At 39.8% G+C, this 16311-nt stretch overlaps 1 protein-coding gene across 1 annotated transcript in view; it reads right to left on the bottom strand.

Moving 5' to 3' along the window:
* The window catches only part of epha6 (eph receptor A6), a 477923-nt gene that overhangs the window by 33335 nt on the left and 428277 nt on the right, over positions 1-16311 (bottom strand). The window contains exons 9-10 of the mRNA XM_052015332.1: positions 16231-16301; positions 4866-4991 (exon numbers count right to left, since the gene is read on the bottom strand). Of these exons, the coding sequence (XP_051871292.1) occupies positions 4866-4991; positions 16231-16301 (197 nt within the window). The remainder of the gene's footprint in view (positions 1-4865; positions 4992-16230; positions 16302-16311) is intronic.

Raw genomic sequence — 16311 nt, 5'->3', positions numbered from 1 at the left:
AAGATATTGAAGGAAGTGTGTTGGTGTGGAAGTGTGAAAACTGGCTATCACACAGGAAACAAAGAGTTGGAATAAATGGGTCCTTTTCAAGCTGAAGGAGGTAACTAGTGGAGTACCCTGAGCCAGCTTTCACACTTCCACATCAACACACCAGTACCTTGGGGTCAGTCCTTGGTCCACAGTTGCTCATCATTTACGTTAATGATCTGGAGGAGGGAACAAAATTTAAGGTTCCCAAGTTTGCTGATGATATGGCATTGGGAAGGGCAGGTTGTGATGAGGATTTGCGATTCTGCAATGACATGTAGATAGACAGAGTGACGGAGCAAAAATCTGCAAATGGAGTTTAATGTGGGGAAATGTGAGGTCATGCATGGCAGTAAGAGGAATCAAAAGGTAGATTATTATCCAACTGTAGAAAGTCTGCAAATGAGTAAAGTTGAGAGGGATTGAGGTATTCTAGTGCATGAATCGCAAAAAGTTAGCAGGCAGGCCAACAAGAGGTTAAGAAAGCAATTGGCATGTTGGCCTTTATTGCAAAGGGGTTGGAGTTTAAGAACAGGGAAGTTTTGTTACAGTTGTCCAAGGTATTGGTGAGGCCATTCCTGGAATTCTGTACACATTTTGGATCCCTTACCTAAAAGAGGATCTAAGGGGCTGATCATTTAAAACTGAGGTGTGTAGAAATTTCTTCCCTCAGAGGGTAGTGGATCTCTGGAATCCCCTGCCCCAGAAGGTGGTGGAGGCAGTTTATTAGATATATTTAAGGTGGGGATAGATGAATATTTGAAAGATAGAGGAACTGAGGGTTATGGGGACCTGGCACAGAGGAGGAGTTGAGGCCAGAAGAGATCAGCCATGATCATTTTAATTGGTGGGGCAGACTTGAGGAGCCTGATGGTCTACTCCTGCGTGTATCTTCTTGTGCTCTTCTGTTAACTTTCTGTCAATAATGTTGATGGTGGCCTCTTGTACTGCAGTCGGTCCCATGAAGAAATGGGACTTGCTCAGAAGGCTTGTTATCACCCGCTTGTGTGCCAATTCTATCATTTAGCCATTTAGTTTGTGGCTGGACAATTCAACTTTTAGCTGACTCCCTCCAGCCTTTAAGTAACAGCCTGTGTTCTGATGGATTTCATATTTACTGATCATCGAGTAACCTCTAGTAAGTGCATTTTGACCACCAAATTGGGTCCAATCATGAGGATGGAACAGATGCCGCACTGATAGTATGATAAGATGGGCTCTTGACCTCATGATCTACTTCATTGTGACCATGCACCTTACTGTCTGCCTGCACTGCACTTTCTCTGTACTGTAACACTTTATTCTGCACTCTGTTATTGTTTTACCTTGTACTACCTCAATGCATTGTTATAATGAATTGATCTGTATGGACGGTATGCAAGACAAGTTTTTCACCGTACCTCGGTACATTTGACAATAATAAACCAATTTACCAAAATCTTCAAATTAGTGAGCAGCATCCCACCTCCTCTGTGTGCTCTCAGAAAGGAACTCCACCACCCCTCATTCCTGCTTTTTTACAACACAAGAACGAGATGAATTCTTGCCATCCTCCAGCCCTTGAAAAAAAAGTTTTCCCTGACCTTGATGCATCACACAACTTAATTCCCATCAAAGTTAAAATGAGAATGTTGCTACATTGCTAAATTTCAATCTTCTTCTAATGGCATTCATGACAAATCCAAAACAAAATGCCAATTGCTTTTGAGCAATGGCATTTCATATTGCAAATATCCCTTGATGCTAAACTGTCTGAGGAATCCATTCATTGCTGATCCCAATGTGTTGGGAAACGAGCTCACCTCCATTGATTTGACTTATTTTTAATCAGCCAACAAACAGACATGAAAATATTTACACAGAGGAGCAGCTTTTAAAACTAAGGCCAAATATAAATAAGTGTTTACATTCTGGATTTGGTTTGGAAAATCACTGTTTCGAAGTGCAGACAGCTTAACTTCCCTGGCCTTATTTTCAAAACAAATCTTAATTGGTTTTCAAGCAAGCAGACTGATTTGCACTGTTTTTGGTGGGATGGTGGGTGTGGGGGCTGCAGGTACAATGCACATTAACCTTAAATTAGGTAGGGATCAGGGAGGGGGTCAGATGCCCGGTGAATCTTAATGACTGGACCTCAATAGAACACATTTTGCTTGAGTTCCCAGGGTTCAATGATCCTTCTCCCCAGATCCATTGCCAGTGCAGCAGGAATTGTTGGGGTCACAGCCAGGAAGCTGAAGGAATAGTCTTTGTCCAATAGTTGAAAGGGGTGAGAGGCTCTACATTGATTAGAGGGAGGCTGTAGGGATGCTCAGAGTGGATACAGCGAGGGTGGCCCAAAGCTTCACTGGGAAGTCCCGAATGGCATGCTTGGTACTGTTAAGGACATTTGATATTAAATATTACATGTTCCAGCTGGATCTTTTCTACGATTCCCTTGTCAACACCATTAGACCTGATCTGCATGTGGTACAAAGGGCCTTGCTTCTTTCGTACACGTGGCTTACTCACCTGCTCAAGAAGCAGATTAACATCAGGACACACAAGAAGAGAGTGGAAAAAGTAGGGCTGTGACTAATCCTACTAAACGACTCTGAGCAGCACCCCACCTCACACCATTAGTGCCTCACCATTGCCAGTTTCTGCAGGTAAATTTAAAAATAAGGGGGGGGGGCACAATGGTCTCCACAAAAATAGCTGACAGGAGAAATTATCAAATGATTTTGTTAAAATGGTTGTGATTAACATTATTATAGCAACTTAAAATACTACTAATTACAATGTAATAACTACGATTATTTTTGACATGGTATAAAGATCTCAATTTATTTTCATATCCGCTGTTGGCAGTCTTATCTTTCCCTGAACATCACGGGGTTCTGGTTTCTGTAATACTGCTTTCTGGTCTTGATATAAATTTTGTATAATATGTACTTTGAGAATAATTAAAAGAATCGTTTCAGAAATGTACTGTAACAGATTTTTGATTCAGACCTTTGCATTATTTGCAGAACAATACATTGCGTTCTGTATTGATCATTGCAGTACATCCCAATCAATCGCTCAGAGAAAAAAAATCCATCCTTGAATGAGAACCTCTTAGGATCCTTATATATCTACTCAGCAAAAAGAGTGGATTTCTGAACACATGTAACAGACATCAAAGGGTTACAAGAATCAGCAGTGAAAATTTTAAACCTTTGGACTTGAAGAATATTTTCACAGATGCATACAACATAGTATCAAGAATTAACATGCCAAATTTGGAGACAGAGAGGCACTTCTTAAAATTGTAATTAACAACTCCATCGTATGTTTCTGAGACAAAGATCCTAGTACCATAAAACCACTGGTTACACCTGGGAATGATTATATGTGGATAAACACTGACAAGATAAAAAAAATACTGAAATGCAGGTGACTAACTTGAAGAACAAAATTATTGAATTGTTTGGGGAAGATTAAAGGTGAATTAAAATGAAGCAGCAGTATAGGTTTTTTGAATCCTTGGGATTATCCAACCACAGCATTGACAGGTGGCAAAAATCTTCCACTGTCTATTTCTGTTGGTGATGTACTTTATAGAGAATATTCTTAAGGAGACTTGATGCAATCCGATAATGTCATAAATCAATAAGCAAACCTCAAGCAGTTCCGAAACAGTTGAAAAATGCTGAGATTGATTTGAAGCATGAAGGTCACTCAATATTTTGCTTAATTGTTTATATATAACCCATATATATCTTTATGAAAGTTACTTTTGAGGTCTTGAGGGAGTAAATCCACTCTCACGTGAGGTGATGAAAGAACAGTAAAGGGAAATAATATAAAAGAGCACTGTTCGGGCTTGTGGGAGAGGGAGGATGGTGACTAAATCAAATGCTTTTAAATTAGTTAGCACAGGTAGGATGGACAGTATGGTCTCCTGATGTGCTGCAAGAATCGAGGATTCTGCCACAACATTCTGCATTTTTAGAGCAATAGGTGAAACATATGTAAATTATCCAGTCTATATAATGGTGTTCAGATATTGGGGGATTTTATGTACATTTATGTAGACTAATTAGTTTGCTGTTTGACTTTTAAATAGTAAGTAAAATATAAGACCAAATCCAAATTCAAATAGAGAAGTCAAACTCTGTAACAAGATGACTGAAGATCGAAAAGCAAAAATTAGTTACATGATTGAAAAATAAAATCAAAAATTAACATGCCAAATTAAAGATATGGAAATTATAGGCTTAGGAATGGGACTTTTGATCCTAAGAATAATGGAATTGTGTAAAATGGTTAGCTGACAAGGCCACTGAATTGCTTCACAGGAGCTAGAGTCATTATTGGATTCAGAGAAGGAATTGAGGGACAGGACTGGAAAACAGGCACATGTTTTGTTCTGTTTATAAAGTTCTTTATGTTCTCATTGCTTGGTATATTTTATTAAGTTTACAGATGGATCTCGATCAGAATTTCTCAATTAACAAAAATTAGAGAATCAAAAGTGGGAATGCTGTGAGATAATAGACACATCGAAGTACTTGTCTGAAATTCTCATCTATACTAGCAGAAGTGCTAACCCACATTGCAAATAGATTAATGCATACATTAAAACAGCAGAGATAGTAATTTCTGATAACACTTTAATGGTTTAAATTTATAATCCCAGTGCTCATTCAGACCCTGTTTTGTTAAACTCATATTTTTAAACAAAATGGTTTGAAAAGGTGGCTTGTGGATCAAATGTCTTGGAAAGCTTCATCTTCTAAAGGAACAAGTCAGACCAAAACATTCTATTATCCTTAACAGGAAGGATTCTAAAGAGTTTTCTATTTATTTTTTACCTGCTCCAATCACTCTCTCTATGCGAATTCTGGAGGGGTCTATTTCTTTCGCAAATTCATGCACTGCTTGAGATGGGTCTTCATAAGTATCAGGATCAATGTATGTTCTTATCCCTGGGACTCTGACTGTAAAGAATTAAAATACAATTTTACATTGGTGAGAATGAAATAAACCCAGCATGACAAAGAAATCCTCTTTTGAAGTACTGTTAGATTTTGCTCACAGAGTATCAGCTTTTCACTAAGTATTTTATCACAGCACATCCAGGTATCTTGGAAATTGCTGGAAATGTATGCAGTGTAATAGTCTATTTAATGAGAATTTGTGAAAAGCTTCTTGCTTCTCCATGTGGAGCTGAAGGCTCAGCTAACTTTTTTGTGAATTATCACAGAAACAGCAGTTTGGTGAATAGAAATACACAAGCAATGAATAACGCATAGTGGAGTAATGAACAAAATAGCTTTGCCTCTTTATACTATTATGCTACTGTGTTCATGATTCTGGTTAGTATGATGGATCATTAATATATTCATGTCAAGAACGTGAAATACCAACCACAGCACTTTAGTGTTAATATCTCAGACCTTCATGTTTTCAGATCATTGAGTGATCCATATGCACTTGTAATTTCCATGGGGGTTCTATAGATTGTTTATTGAAATACCAATAGATTGTCTGGAGTAATAGCAGACAGACACGACGATTTATCTTGTTCAGATGGCAGATCAGGTGCACCCCATAAAAATAGGAGAAGCCCATAAATGAAACTTCCGCTTAGTGTGAATCTATATTATTAAAAAGACTCAATCAGACAATTTCCAACTGTATAATTTTACAGCAAGAATTATGTTCTTCAAAGTTGCACTAAAAATGTCACAAATGCTAAATTTCCCATTTTGCAGAAAAATCAATAGCAAAACAGTAAGCTGGCAATATAATGCAGCTTACATGCTGGACATGAAATCTACTTAGGAGAAGGTTTGGTATCAATGCCGCCTCCTTCAGCTCTGGTTCCAAACGAAGTTGAGATAATCCTGTACAAATTCCACAAAGTAAGCTCACAACATAAATCTGCCTATTATTCAATTATATAAAAAAAAACATTTAAATCACTTTCAGACAAAGAAAAATAAAAGAAAATAAGTTTATTCCAAAAATGCAAATTGCTTTATACTTCGCCTTCTTCCGAGCAGTATTTCCTCTCATTCACTGACTGGGTTTGCTGATTCTGCACCAGGTCAAACATGGTTCATGTTCAGCAGGCAGAATTTCCAGCACAGCTACTGGAGGACTGCAGCAAGTTCAACCTCTGCTGTTGAACTCCTGATCAAGCCCAGCTTTGGAGCACAGAAGGAAAGTCACTGGTGGTCTCTTGGCCTGCATCTTTGCGTCTTTCTCAATTGTGCAGGAATTCCAAACTTCCTGGCACAGATGGTCGATAAATGCTGGCATGGAACCAGTGACATTTCCCAATGAGTCCTGCTCCAATGTGTTTTGAGTTCAACTTAGAATTGGAAAAGAAATGCCAACTAGAATGATTCAAGATTTTGATGGAGCAGGAACTCAGCATGTGTGTTAATGATAAAATGACAAAAGATCAGTGGAAATGGTTTGAAGGTAATTTAATATGATTCAGAACTGGTTTTAACCCCTCAGGGGGAGAAAAACAAACTATACTAGCAAAGAGAAGCAGCATGGGTGACTGAACAGGTAAGTGACAACATGAAGCTAAGGGAAAATGCATACAGGAAGGCCAACCCTGGCACAGATTCCAGGTTTAGCCAGAGGTAAATTAAAGAAAGCAAAGGTGGCAAAAGGTGACAGATAGCAGGAGATAGAAGAAGAAGACTAAACAAAACCTGCAAGGAAAATCAAAATTGACAAAAGCATTTCTAGAAATATGTTAGGAAAATGAGGATGATCAGAAGAAGTGTGGGACCATTGTAAAGCTCCCTTATGAACAAATAGGCAGAAACATCTTACATGTTTAGTAATTAGTTGTCATCAGTACTAACAGTAGAGGAAGAGGACAACATTGGCCCAGAATTTTTGGGGAAAGATTTATAGTTCCTGCTACAACTGACAACATTCCCCTGCATTTCTGCACAAATGCAAAAGCCCCAAAGTTACTGTCAGGTATTTACATGGTGGTGATGAGCCACTTTCATGACCTGCTGTGGGATTCTGCCAGTGCCGCTGAAGCGTTTCAAAGGCAGGAAGATGAATAGCTTTTGCCTGCCTTGCTGGTTGAGATCACAGGTTTGGGTGTTGGAATACCCTCGGTAACCTGCATGTGATGGTGAGAAGGCTTTAGGGTGTCAGAAGATAAGTTGGTTGGATACCCAGTCTTTGACCTGCTCTTGTAACTATGGTATTTATGTGGCTGGTCCAACTAAGTTTCTGGTCAATGGTGACCCTCATGATAAAGGTGGTGGGAGACTCAGCAAAGGCAACACTACTAAATATTGAGGGGAGGTTGCCTCAGAAATTGTAATATAGAGCTGTACATATGGTGCACGGCCATTGTGGAGTGCATCAGTGAATTTTCAGTCATACCCTGCAGCTGTAAGTTTAGGCGTGCATGAAACTCAGGGAGCAAAGGAAGCAAAATGATGAGAATGGGTTCAAGTAATTGGGGTGGGAAGAGAGTGAGGTGGTGGGGGTCAGCCTTTGGAGGATTGGTAAGGTAAGTAGATGGAGATCAGGTTCATTGGGAGGAAAGGGGAGGTTTGGGATTGGCATTTGTATAATCAGAAGATTAGGGTCACCAGAAGATCAGACAATTGAGACCATCAGGGACTCCAAGTGCAGAGACAATTGGTGATAAATGAAGGATCACATAGTATGGACAATTGGGGATCAGAAGATTGGGATAACTGGGGATTGGAACCATCAGGGTAAGAGGATTGAGAACCATTAATGACTGAATTATTGGGACTAATGCAAATTGGATGCTGGAAACCATTGGGGAATAGAGGGTTGGGGCTAATGGAGATCAGAAAATTGGGAAAATTGAGGACAGAAGGATTAGGATCATCTGGGATCAGGACAATCAGAGGTCTGAAACCAGTGGGGATCAGAAGGTTTGGACTATCCAGGATTGAAGAGTCAGGATCATTGGGGGTTGAAACCATTGAGGGATCTAAGGACCAGCTTAATCGGGGATCAATGGGTTGGGTCCATTATGGATCGGGACCATTTTTTAAACAGTGACCTCTAGTTCTAGACATCCATAAGAGGAAGCATCCTCTCCGTATCCACCCCGTCAAGACTCCACGGGATCTTATGTTTCTATCAAGTCCTCTTTCACTCTTCTAAACTCCTGTAAATGCATGTCTAGCCTTTCCAAACTTTCCTCATAAGACAACCCAACCATTGCAGGTATTGGTTGAGCAAAACTTCTCTAAGCTGTTTACAATGCATTATTAGCTCTCTCCTAATTACTTGCAGAACCTGAACAATAGTCCTTTTCAAATCTTGTACTTAGATTTGAATGGCAAAGATATTCCATGCTTTTATCAGCTTTCACAGCAGGCTTTTTCAGGGTTCATGCCCTTTGCCAGATGACAAGGTTTTCTCAGCTTCTTTGTAGCTAGTGTTAGTTCTGCCACCTCTGTAGGGGATGAGGTCTACACGAACATGTCTAAGATAGTAGGTAGCGAAGATAGTAAGAAGGATGGACAGGTAGAAAGTCAGGATAATCTGCTGATCAATAGAGGTACAATAAAATCAATAGCAGATACCAGTCTAAACATACTATATTTAAATGCACGTAGCATCAGGAATAAAGTAGATGACCTAGTGGCACAACTACAGGTTAATAAATATGACATCGTTGCAATCACTGAGTCGTGGCTTCATGATGGATGTGATTGGGAACTGAATGTCAAGGGGTATACAGTATATAGGAAGGATAGGAGGGTAGGCAGAGGGGGAGGTGTGGCCATGATGGTTAGTAGCGATATAAAATCAATAGAAAGGAAGGACATTGGGTCAGAGGAGGTGGAATCCTTATGGGTGGAGCTGAGAAATAGCAAGGGTAAAAGAACAATAATAGCAGTCATATATAGGCCCCCGAACAGCAGTCAGGAAGTGGACCATAAGTTGCAGATTGAGATAGAAAAAGCATGTCAGAGTGACAATGTGAAGATAATTATGGGGGATTTTAACATGAAGGTGGACTGGGAAATGCAGCAAGGCGGTAGTACTCAGGAGAGTGAGTTTGTGGAATGTCTAAGGGATGTTTTTCTGGAGCAACTTATTGAGGAGCCCACCAGGGGATCGGCTGTTTTGGATTGGGTGCTGTGTAGTGAACCCGAGGTGATTAGGGAACTAAAGGTAAAGGAACCACTGGGAACAAGTGATCACAATATGATTGAGTTTAGTTTCAAGTTTGAGAAGGAGAAGCTGATAACTGGTGTATCGATATTTCAGTGGAATAAGGGAAATTACAAAGGTATGAGAGATGAGTTGGCCCAAATTGATTGGAGGAGTAAGTTAGCTGGAGGGACGGCAGAGGAAAAATGGAAGAAATTTCTACAGGAAATAAGGACAATGCAGGACAGATATATTCCAAGAAAAAAGAAGGTTTTGAATGGAAAAAAGGCACAGATGTGGATAACGAGGGAGGTGAAGGATAAAATAAAAGCAAAAGGGGCGGCGTACAAAGTAGCAAAAATTAGTGGGAAAACAGAAGATTGGAACGATTTTAAAAATCTGCAGAGAGAAACTAAGAAGGTCATTAGGAAAGCAAAGATGAGTTACGAAAGGAAGCTGGCGGACAACATTCGCAAGGATTCTAAGAGTTTTTTTAAATACATAAGGAATAAAAGAGAGACACGGGTTGACATAGGACCAATTGATAACGGTGCAGGAGGTATTATAATGGATGATAGTGAGATGGCAAGGGAATTGAATGAATATTTTGCATCGGTCTTCACCGTGGAGGACATAAGCAATGTGCCCATTAGTCAGGAGTCTCACGAATTGGAGCTGAGTTCAATTGAGATTAATAGGGAGAAGGTGCTTGGAAAACTAAAGGGGCTTAAGGCTGATAAGTCTCCCGGACCGGATGAGGTGCATCCCCGGGTTCTGAAGGAGGTGGCTGTGGAGATAGCGGAGGCGTTGGCGATTATTTTTCAGGAATCGATAGATTCTGGCATGGTTCCGGAGGACTGGAGGGTAGCGAATGTAGTTCCGTTATATAAGAAAGGTGGGAGGCAGCACAAAGGCAATTACAGACCTATTAGTCTGACGTCAGTGGTGGGAAAATTATTGGAGTCTATCCTCAAGGAGGAGGTTACCGAATACCTAGAGGCGCAAGGCAAGATAGGACCTAGTCAACATGGTTTTGTGAAGGGGAGGTCCTGTCTGACCAACCTATTGGAGTTTTTTGAAGAAATCACAGGTAGGGTGGATAAGGGAGAGGCGGTAGATGTTGTGTATTTAGACTTTCAAAAGGCCTTTGATAAGGTGCCTCACAAGAGACTGATTAATAAGATGAGAGGTCATGGAATTATGGGCAGGGTAGCAAAATGGGTGGAGAATTGGCTGGTTGGCAGGAAGCAAAGGGTGGAAATAAAAGGATCTCGTTCTGGTTGGTTACCGGTTACTAGTGGTGTGCCGCAAGGGTCGGTGTTGGGGCCTCTCCTTTTTACCTTGTACATCAATGATTTGGATGATGGAATAAATGGTTGTGTGGCTAAGTTTGCGGATGACACCAAGATAAGTGGAGGAGTAGGGAGCATAGAGGAAATAGAAAGAATGCAGAGGGACCTAGACAGTTTAGGAGAATGGGCAAGAAAATGGCAGATGAGATTCAATGTTGAGAAATGTGCAGTTGTACACTTTGGAAGTAGAAATAAGCGGGTAGATTATTATCTAGAAGGAGAGAAGATTGATAGTGCGGTAGTACAAAGGGACTTGGGGGTACTTATACAAGATACCTTAAAAGTTAACCACCAGGTTGGATCGGTGGTTAAGAAAGCGAATGCTATGTTGGCATTCATCTCGAGAGGTATAGTGTATAAAAGTAAGGAAGTGTTGATGAGGCTCTACGGGGCGCTAGTGAGGCCTCATTTGGAATACTGTGCGCAGTTTTGGGCCCCGCATCTTAGGAAGGATGTGCTGACGTTGGAGAGGGTTCAGAGGAGATTTACGAGAATGATTCCAGGAATGAAAGGGCTTAAGTACGATGAGCGTTTGTCGGCTCTTGGACTGTACTCGCTGGAGTACAGAAGGATGAGAGGGGACCTCGTAGCGACATTTAAAATGTTGACAGGTAAGGATAGAGTAGATGTGGCTAGGCTGTTTCCCTTGGTGGGCGTGTCCAGGACCAGAGGGCACAATCTTAGAATTAGAGGGTACAGTTTCAAGACAGAGATGAGGAGAAGTTTCTTTACCCAGAGGGTGGTGAAATTGTGGAACTCCTTGCCACGCACAGCAGTGGAGGCCAGATCAGTGGGGGTGTTCAAGGAGGAGATAGACAGATATCTAAATAGTCAGGGTATCAAGGGATATGGGGATAAGGCTGGCAAATGGGATTAGAATAGTTTTTTTTTTTTTTTTTTTTTTTTCCCACCCCATTTCTTTTTCCCTTTTCCTTGGAGCAGACTCGATGGGCCGAATGGCCTGCTTCTGCTCCCTTATCTTGTGATCTTGTGATCTTGTGATCTCCCCCACTACCCCGTGCCCTCCTCATGATGCCAATTACATGGTGAAAGACCCTGTTACTGGGCCTCACTGAAACTGTTGGAGCCAGCCTCCTTCTGAAGATTGTACCAGTGGAATCCACAAGGTAAGTCCGACTCTTTCTTGTGGTAACAGCGGCAGCTCACCACTGACTACATATTCTCGACCACTGAATTAGGGACAGAGACCCACCAAAATCAATATAAATAAACTAACATTAATGAAGAAAATAATTGCACTTAAAAAGTGTCAAATCCACAGGACCAGATGGTTTCCATCCCAGGATTTTAACTGAAGTAGTTCAGAACATTCTATTTTCCCCAATTTAATCGCATTCCTTCAGATTGAAAAAAATAATTTTGCCACTCTTTGCAAAAGTCAAAGAGCATTTATTCATATAACTCAAATTACTCAAAATAAGTCAAGGTATTAGTGAAAACTTTGTATAACTAATACCAGTAAGAGATAGAAAATCAAAAAGCAGTTAATACCTATTTCCTACTGCAGGGAATTCTCACTTCTGATGGCAAAATTGCTGTTTGCCGTTGTCACCAGCAAGAATGTCAAGCCAGACTCTTTGGACTGCTTATTGAATCAATTAACTGAATCTAACTTGTACTACACATGAGCTTAATGAGGTCTGTCAGTACGAATAAAGAAAAATAATCCATTCTTCAGCAGTGTTGTTTTTTGATCATACTTTAAAGAAACAGGAAAACAAAACTGTAGAGCCTACTCAGTGATTGCAGTACAAATTTATGAAAGTATAAAAAAGACTTCAATGCAGAATATTTACATTTGCCTTATGTAGATTTGATGGATATCTGTAGTAACTGATTCATTAATACCTCGAAACTAGTATTCTTTGGTATGATACTTACTCTATTTGAAATTTAGGAAATCAATCCATCATTGATATTCTTTCTCTGTGAACAGTCCAAGATTGAATCAAAATTTCTTGGATCTGACAGAAAGGAGGATGCTAAGGTTTAAGTTTGTTTTATTTGATTTAACATTTCTTTGCATGCAATATGCTTAAGTATTAAAATGGGCTTTTACAGAACTACAATTCAATATTTTCTGATGGTTTAATTTGATCAGAGTCAATACTACATCTCAATGTTTATGTTATGCTGACAAAACTAGAATGAATAAATGTGCCAAGTAATTTCAACCTGAAAATCTATAAAAGCAAAAATGCTGAGTTTAGGTTGGACCCATGGAGAGAGGGGCAGGTAGGGTTATTTTTTTCAGGTTTGTGACTCTCCACTGATGCTCTTCAACTTACTGAACATTTCCAGGAATTTCTGATTTCAACCTAAAACTATAGAATTGCCAAAATGCTGCTATCAAAAGTGGTATGTGTCCTAATACAGTATGGAATTGTTACCATTTTTGAAAAACAGATCTGGATTCATTTGGGTAAATTTGGATTTTTCAAAAGAAGATGAAAATCAAAAAAAGAAACCTGCAGATGTTGGAGATCTGAAGAAAGAAACAGTAAATTTTTCAAAACACTCTGCATGTCAGACACCATCTGTAGAGAGAAAGGCAAAATGTTTCAGGTTCTGATCAAGTATCTGACCTGATACATTAACTCTGTTAATATATCATTGGTATTCTTTCTCTCCGTTTTAATTTCTATCAATAGTAGTTTTTGTTATGCAAGAAATATTTCTTCAGTTAAAAATCCATATTTTGTGATTTGTTTCTGGGACTGGACCAATACTAGTATGTTAGTCAATAGGCATGTATTGAGAGATTTTATATCTAGATGGAATATTGCAATATCCTCTTGATACCTTTGAAGCCCATATGTTGCAAGGGACAGAGATATCTCTCTCAAATTACAGTTTGATTCAAAACTCTCCTGAAAACTCTCCCTAAATGCATTGAGAGGCTGAAATATTTTTAATTATAGTTGAATTTCTCTGTTTCCAGTTCATCCACTCAGGAAATTAATTTGAAGAACTGAATCATTAGCACCAAATTCCATAAACTTGACATGTACATTCAGGGAATTATGTTCCTAGTGCATAGATTTATTTTAATGGCATATTAATCCAGGCACAACCTTTATCACATAGAGTGGAATTTCAAATGCTCCATGTTAATTATCTGTGGGTAACAAGATATCAATAGCAATTGTGACTGAACTTTTTTTTAAGCCATTATACTGATATAACAGTCATCAAGCTGTTCCTGGAATACTTGATAAACTAACAGGGACCTACCAGAGGTCTATAGGAACACCAACAGTCAGCTTCGCTCAATCAGTTTACCAGTCAATGCCCTGTAATACCAATAGTCCTATGTGCACACTCACTACCACACCCTTCACGTGTCTTTTCATCAACAATCTATCTGAATTATTATGGAATGTCAACATGACCTTTTCCTAAATTTGGTTTTCCACCAATTCACCACCATGTTTCAAATTTAATTTCAGTAAGTGCAATTGTGCCTGATGCACTTGGGGTACTGCTTTTAATGTTAATTTTTTCAGGTTGAATGAAAAACACGATGATGCTGGAGGAACTCAGCAGGCCAGGCAGCATCAGTGGAGAAAAACAGGTGGTCAACGTTTTGGGTCAGGACCCTTCTTCAGGACTGAAGATAGGAAAAGGGGAAGCCCAATATATAGGAGGGAAAAGCAGAGCAGTGATAGGTGGACAAAAGGGGGGGGGTGGGCACAAGGTGGCGATAGGTAGATGCAGGTAAGAGATAGTGATAGGCAGGTGCGGGAAAGGAGGGGGGAGCAGATCCACCGGGGGATGGGTCAAAGGTAAGAAGGAAAAAAAGGGGGTAGAAGAAAAGAGAGAAAGGCTCATAAGGAGAAGAAGAGGCATGGTTGGGGGTGGGTGTGGGGATTACTTAAAGTTGGAGAATTCAGTGTTCATGGCATTAGGCTGCAAGGTTAGAAGACGGAAAATGAGGTGCTGTTCCTCCAGTTTCCGCACAAAGAGAACATGCACTGTGCTAGAAACAGGAAGTGAGTGGAGACATTTAAAAGTGAATGGGAATATATTTCCTGCTAAATAATAATAATAACAATAATAATAATAATAATGGACTAGGTAACTAACCATTCAATCACTTTCCATGAATAAATACAGGCCCAGATGTGACATGATGAAAACCCCAGCTTTAGAAACCAGAAGTCCAAAATCACCCATACCTTCCCCATTACAAACAGTGAGTGTCACATGGACCTGTAATATGGCACAGTGGCACTGAAGTGGTCCAGCTATTTTACAATTCCAGTGGCCTAGGTTTAATCCTAATTTCTGGTGTTATCTGTGTGGAGTTTTCATGTTCTCTTTGTGAGCCAGTAGGTTTCTCCCAGGTGCTCCAGTTTCATCCCATATCCCAAAGACCAAGGTTATTTGGCTACTATAAATTGCCATCAGTGTAGGCGGGTGTTATGAGAATTGGGTTGGAGGGTTTAATGGACATGTGGTTGAGAAAAGGTTATTGGAAATAAGTGGGAAAATGGGATTAATGGGGATGTTCTAAGAGCTGGCATAGACTTGATGGGCCAAATGGTCCTTCTATATCATGAAATTTGAGAATAATTTTCCAAGTATCATCCTATGTGAGTCACACATTAATGTTTTGAATCTGAATACAGCTTTGGCACTTTGATAAAATAGACCTAAACACAAAATGAGTACTTCGAAGATCAGAGGAATAGGCTTCCTCTGGCCCTGAATGAAATGTTTTGGGACCACTTCATCTGTTTAGCATTTGAAAGCTTTGTTTGAGATTTTATGAGAACATGTTCGTGGTTTCACAAGAAATAATAAAGAGAGGGCACCTTCACCAACATAATAGTGAACACAATAATATCACTGTAATATCAGTGTAAAGACTCAGATACTGGGAGATCTTTCAATCGTTTATTCTGAGAAAAAAGATAGGTTGCTTGGTCACAGGGAAGTAAATCCTGTACTTATATGGCCTCACCATGTAATATTTGTAATATTTGCTGGTGTACCTGTCACCCAGCCCTGCCACTGGACTCCATGTAGTCCACTGGTGAAGCTGGAATATGCTGCTGTGCGTTTGGAGTCCTCATTCCTTTGAATGGGGATTCCCAATCTGAAGATTAGAATAAAGAGTAAATTCAGTTTCTGTTAACGTTCTACTTTATTTTGACATCCTATGATATTTTGAAAATAGTTTATTTATGTTTTAATTTTTAAAAATGTTCTTAATTATATAATGCACTTTTAATTTTTTCTAGGTGTTGTTGAATAGGATAGATACTGCTACAAAGCTTTGCTTTGACAGGAATTGAGGCCCCTGTCGGGGACTCTGAGGGGAGGTTCTCAGAGGTTTGCTGGCCAAAGCCACGGCCTAGTTGTTGTTGAGGCCTAACTATTCCTTGCCACCCGACTCTGGGTCTGGGAAGACCAGGACAATAGGACTGATACATTCATATAAGTTGTGGGGAAAATGCAGAACATCAGTTTGGGCAGCGGACTGAATGGAGCATGATGTGAGCTGTTGGGTTTTGGCAGTCGTTGTGTCACATCCTGTACAATCACATGGAATATATGGAATTGAAGTAGGCTTGGAGGTTGATTATGAATGTTAAAATGAATCAGAAGATATGTCAAAACCCGGACTGCAATCCCATTCTGCCCCAATCCTTGGCTAGGTTCAACTTACTGTGACCATTTTGGAAATGTGTCCTCCTCTTTTCTTCAGATTTCATTTTTGCCTTAATATACCAGTGACACCTCAACAAAG

Source organism: Pristis pectinata, chromosome 4 (assembly GCF_009764475.1).
Source record: "Pristis pectinata isolate sPriPec2 chromosome 4, sPriPec2.1.pri, whole genome shotgun sequence".
Classification (NCBI taxonomy): domain Eukaryota; kingdom Metazoa; phylum Chordata; class Chondrichthyes; order Rhinopristiformes; family Pristidae; genus Pristis; species Pristis pectinata.
This window is presented reverse-complemented; position numbering and strand designations above follow the sequence as displayed.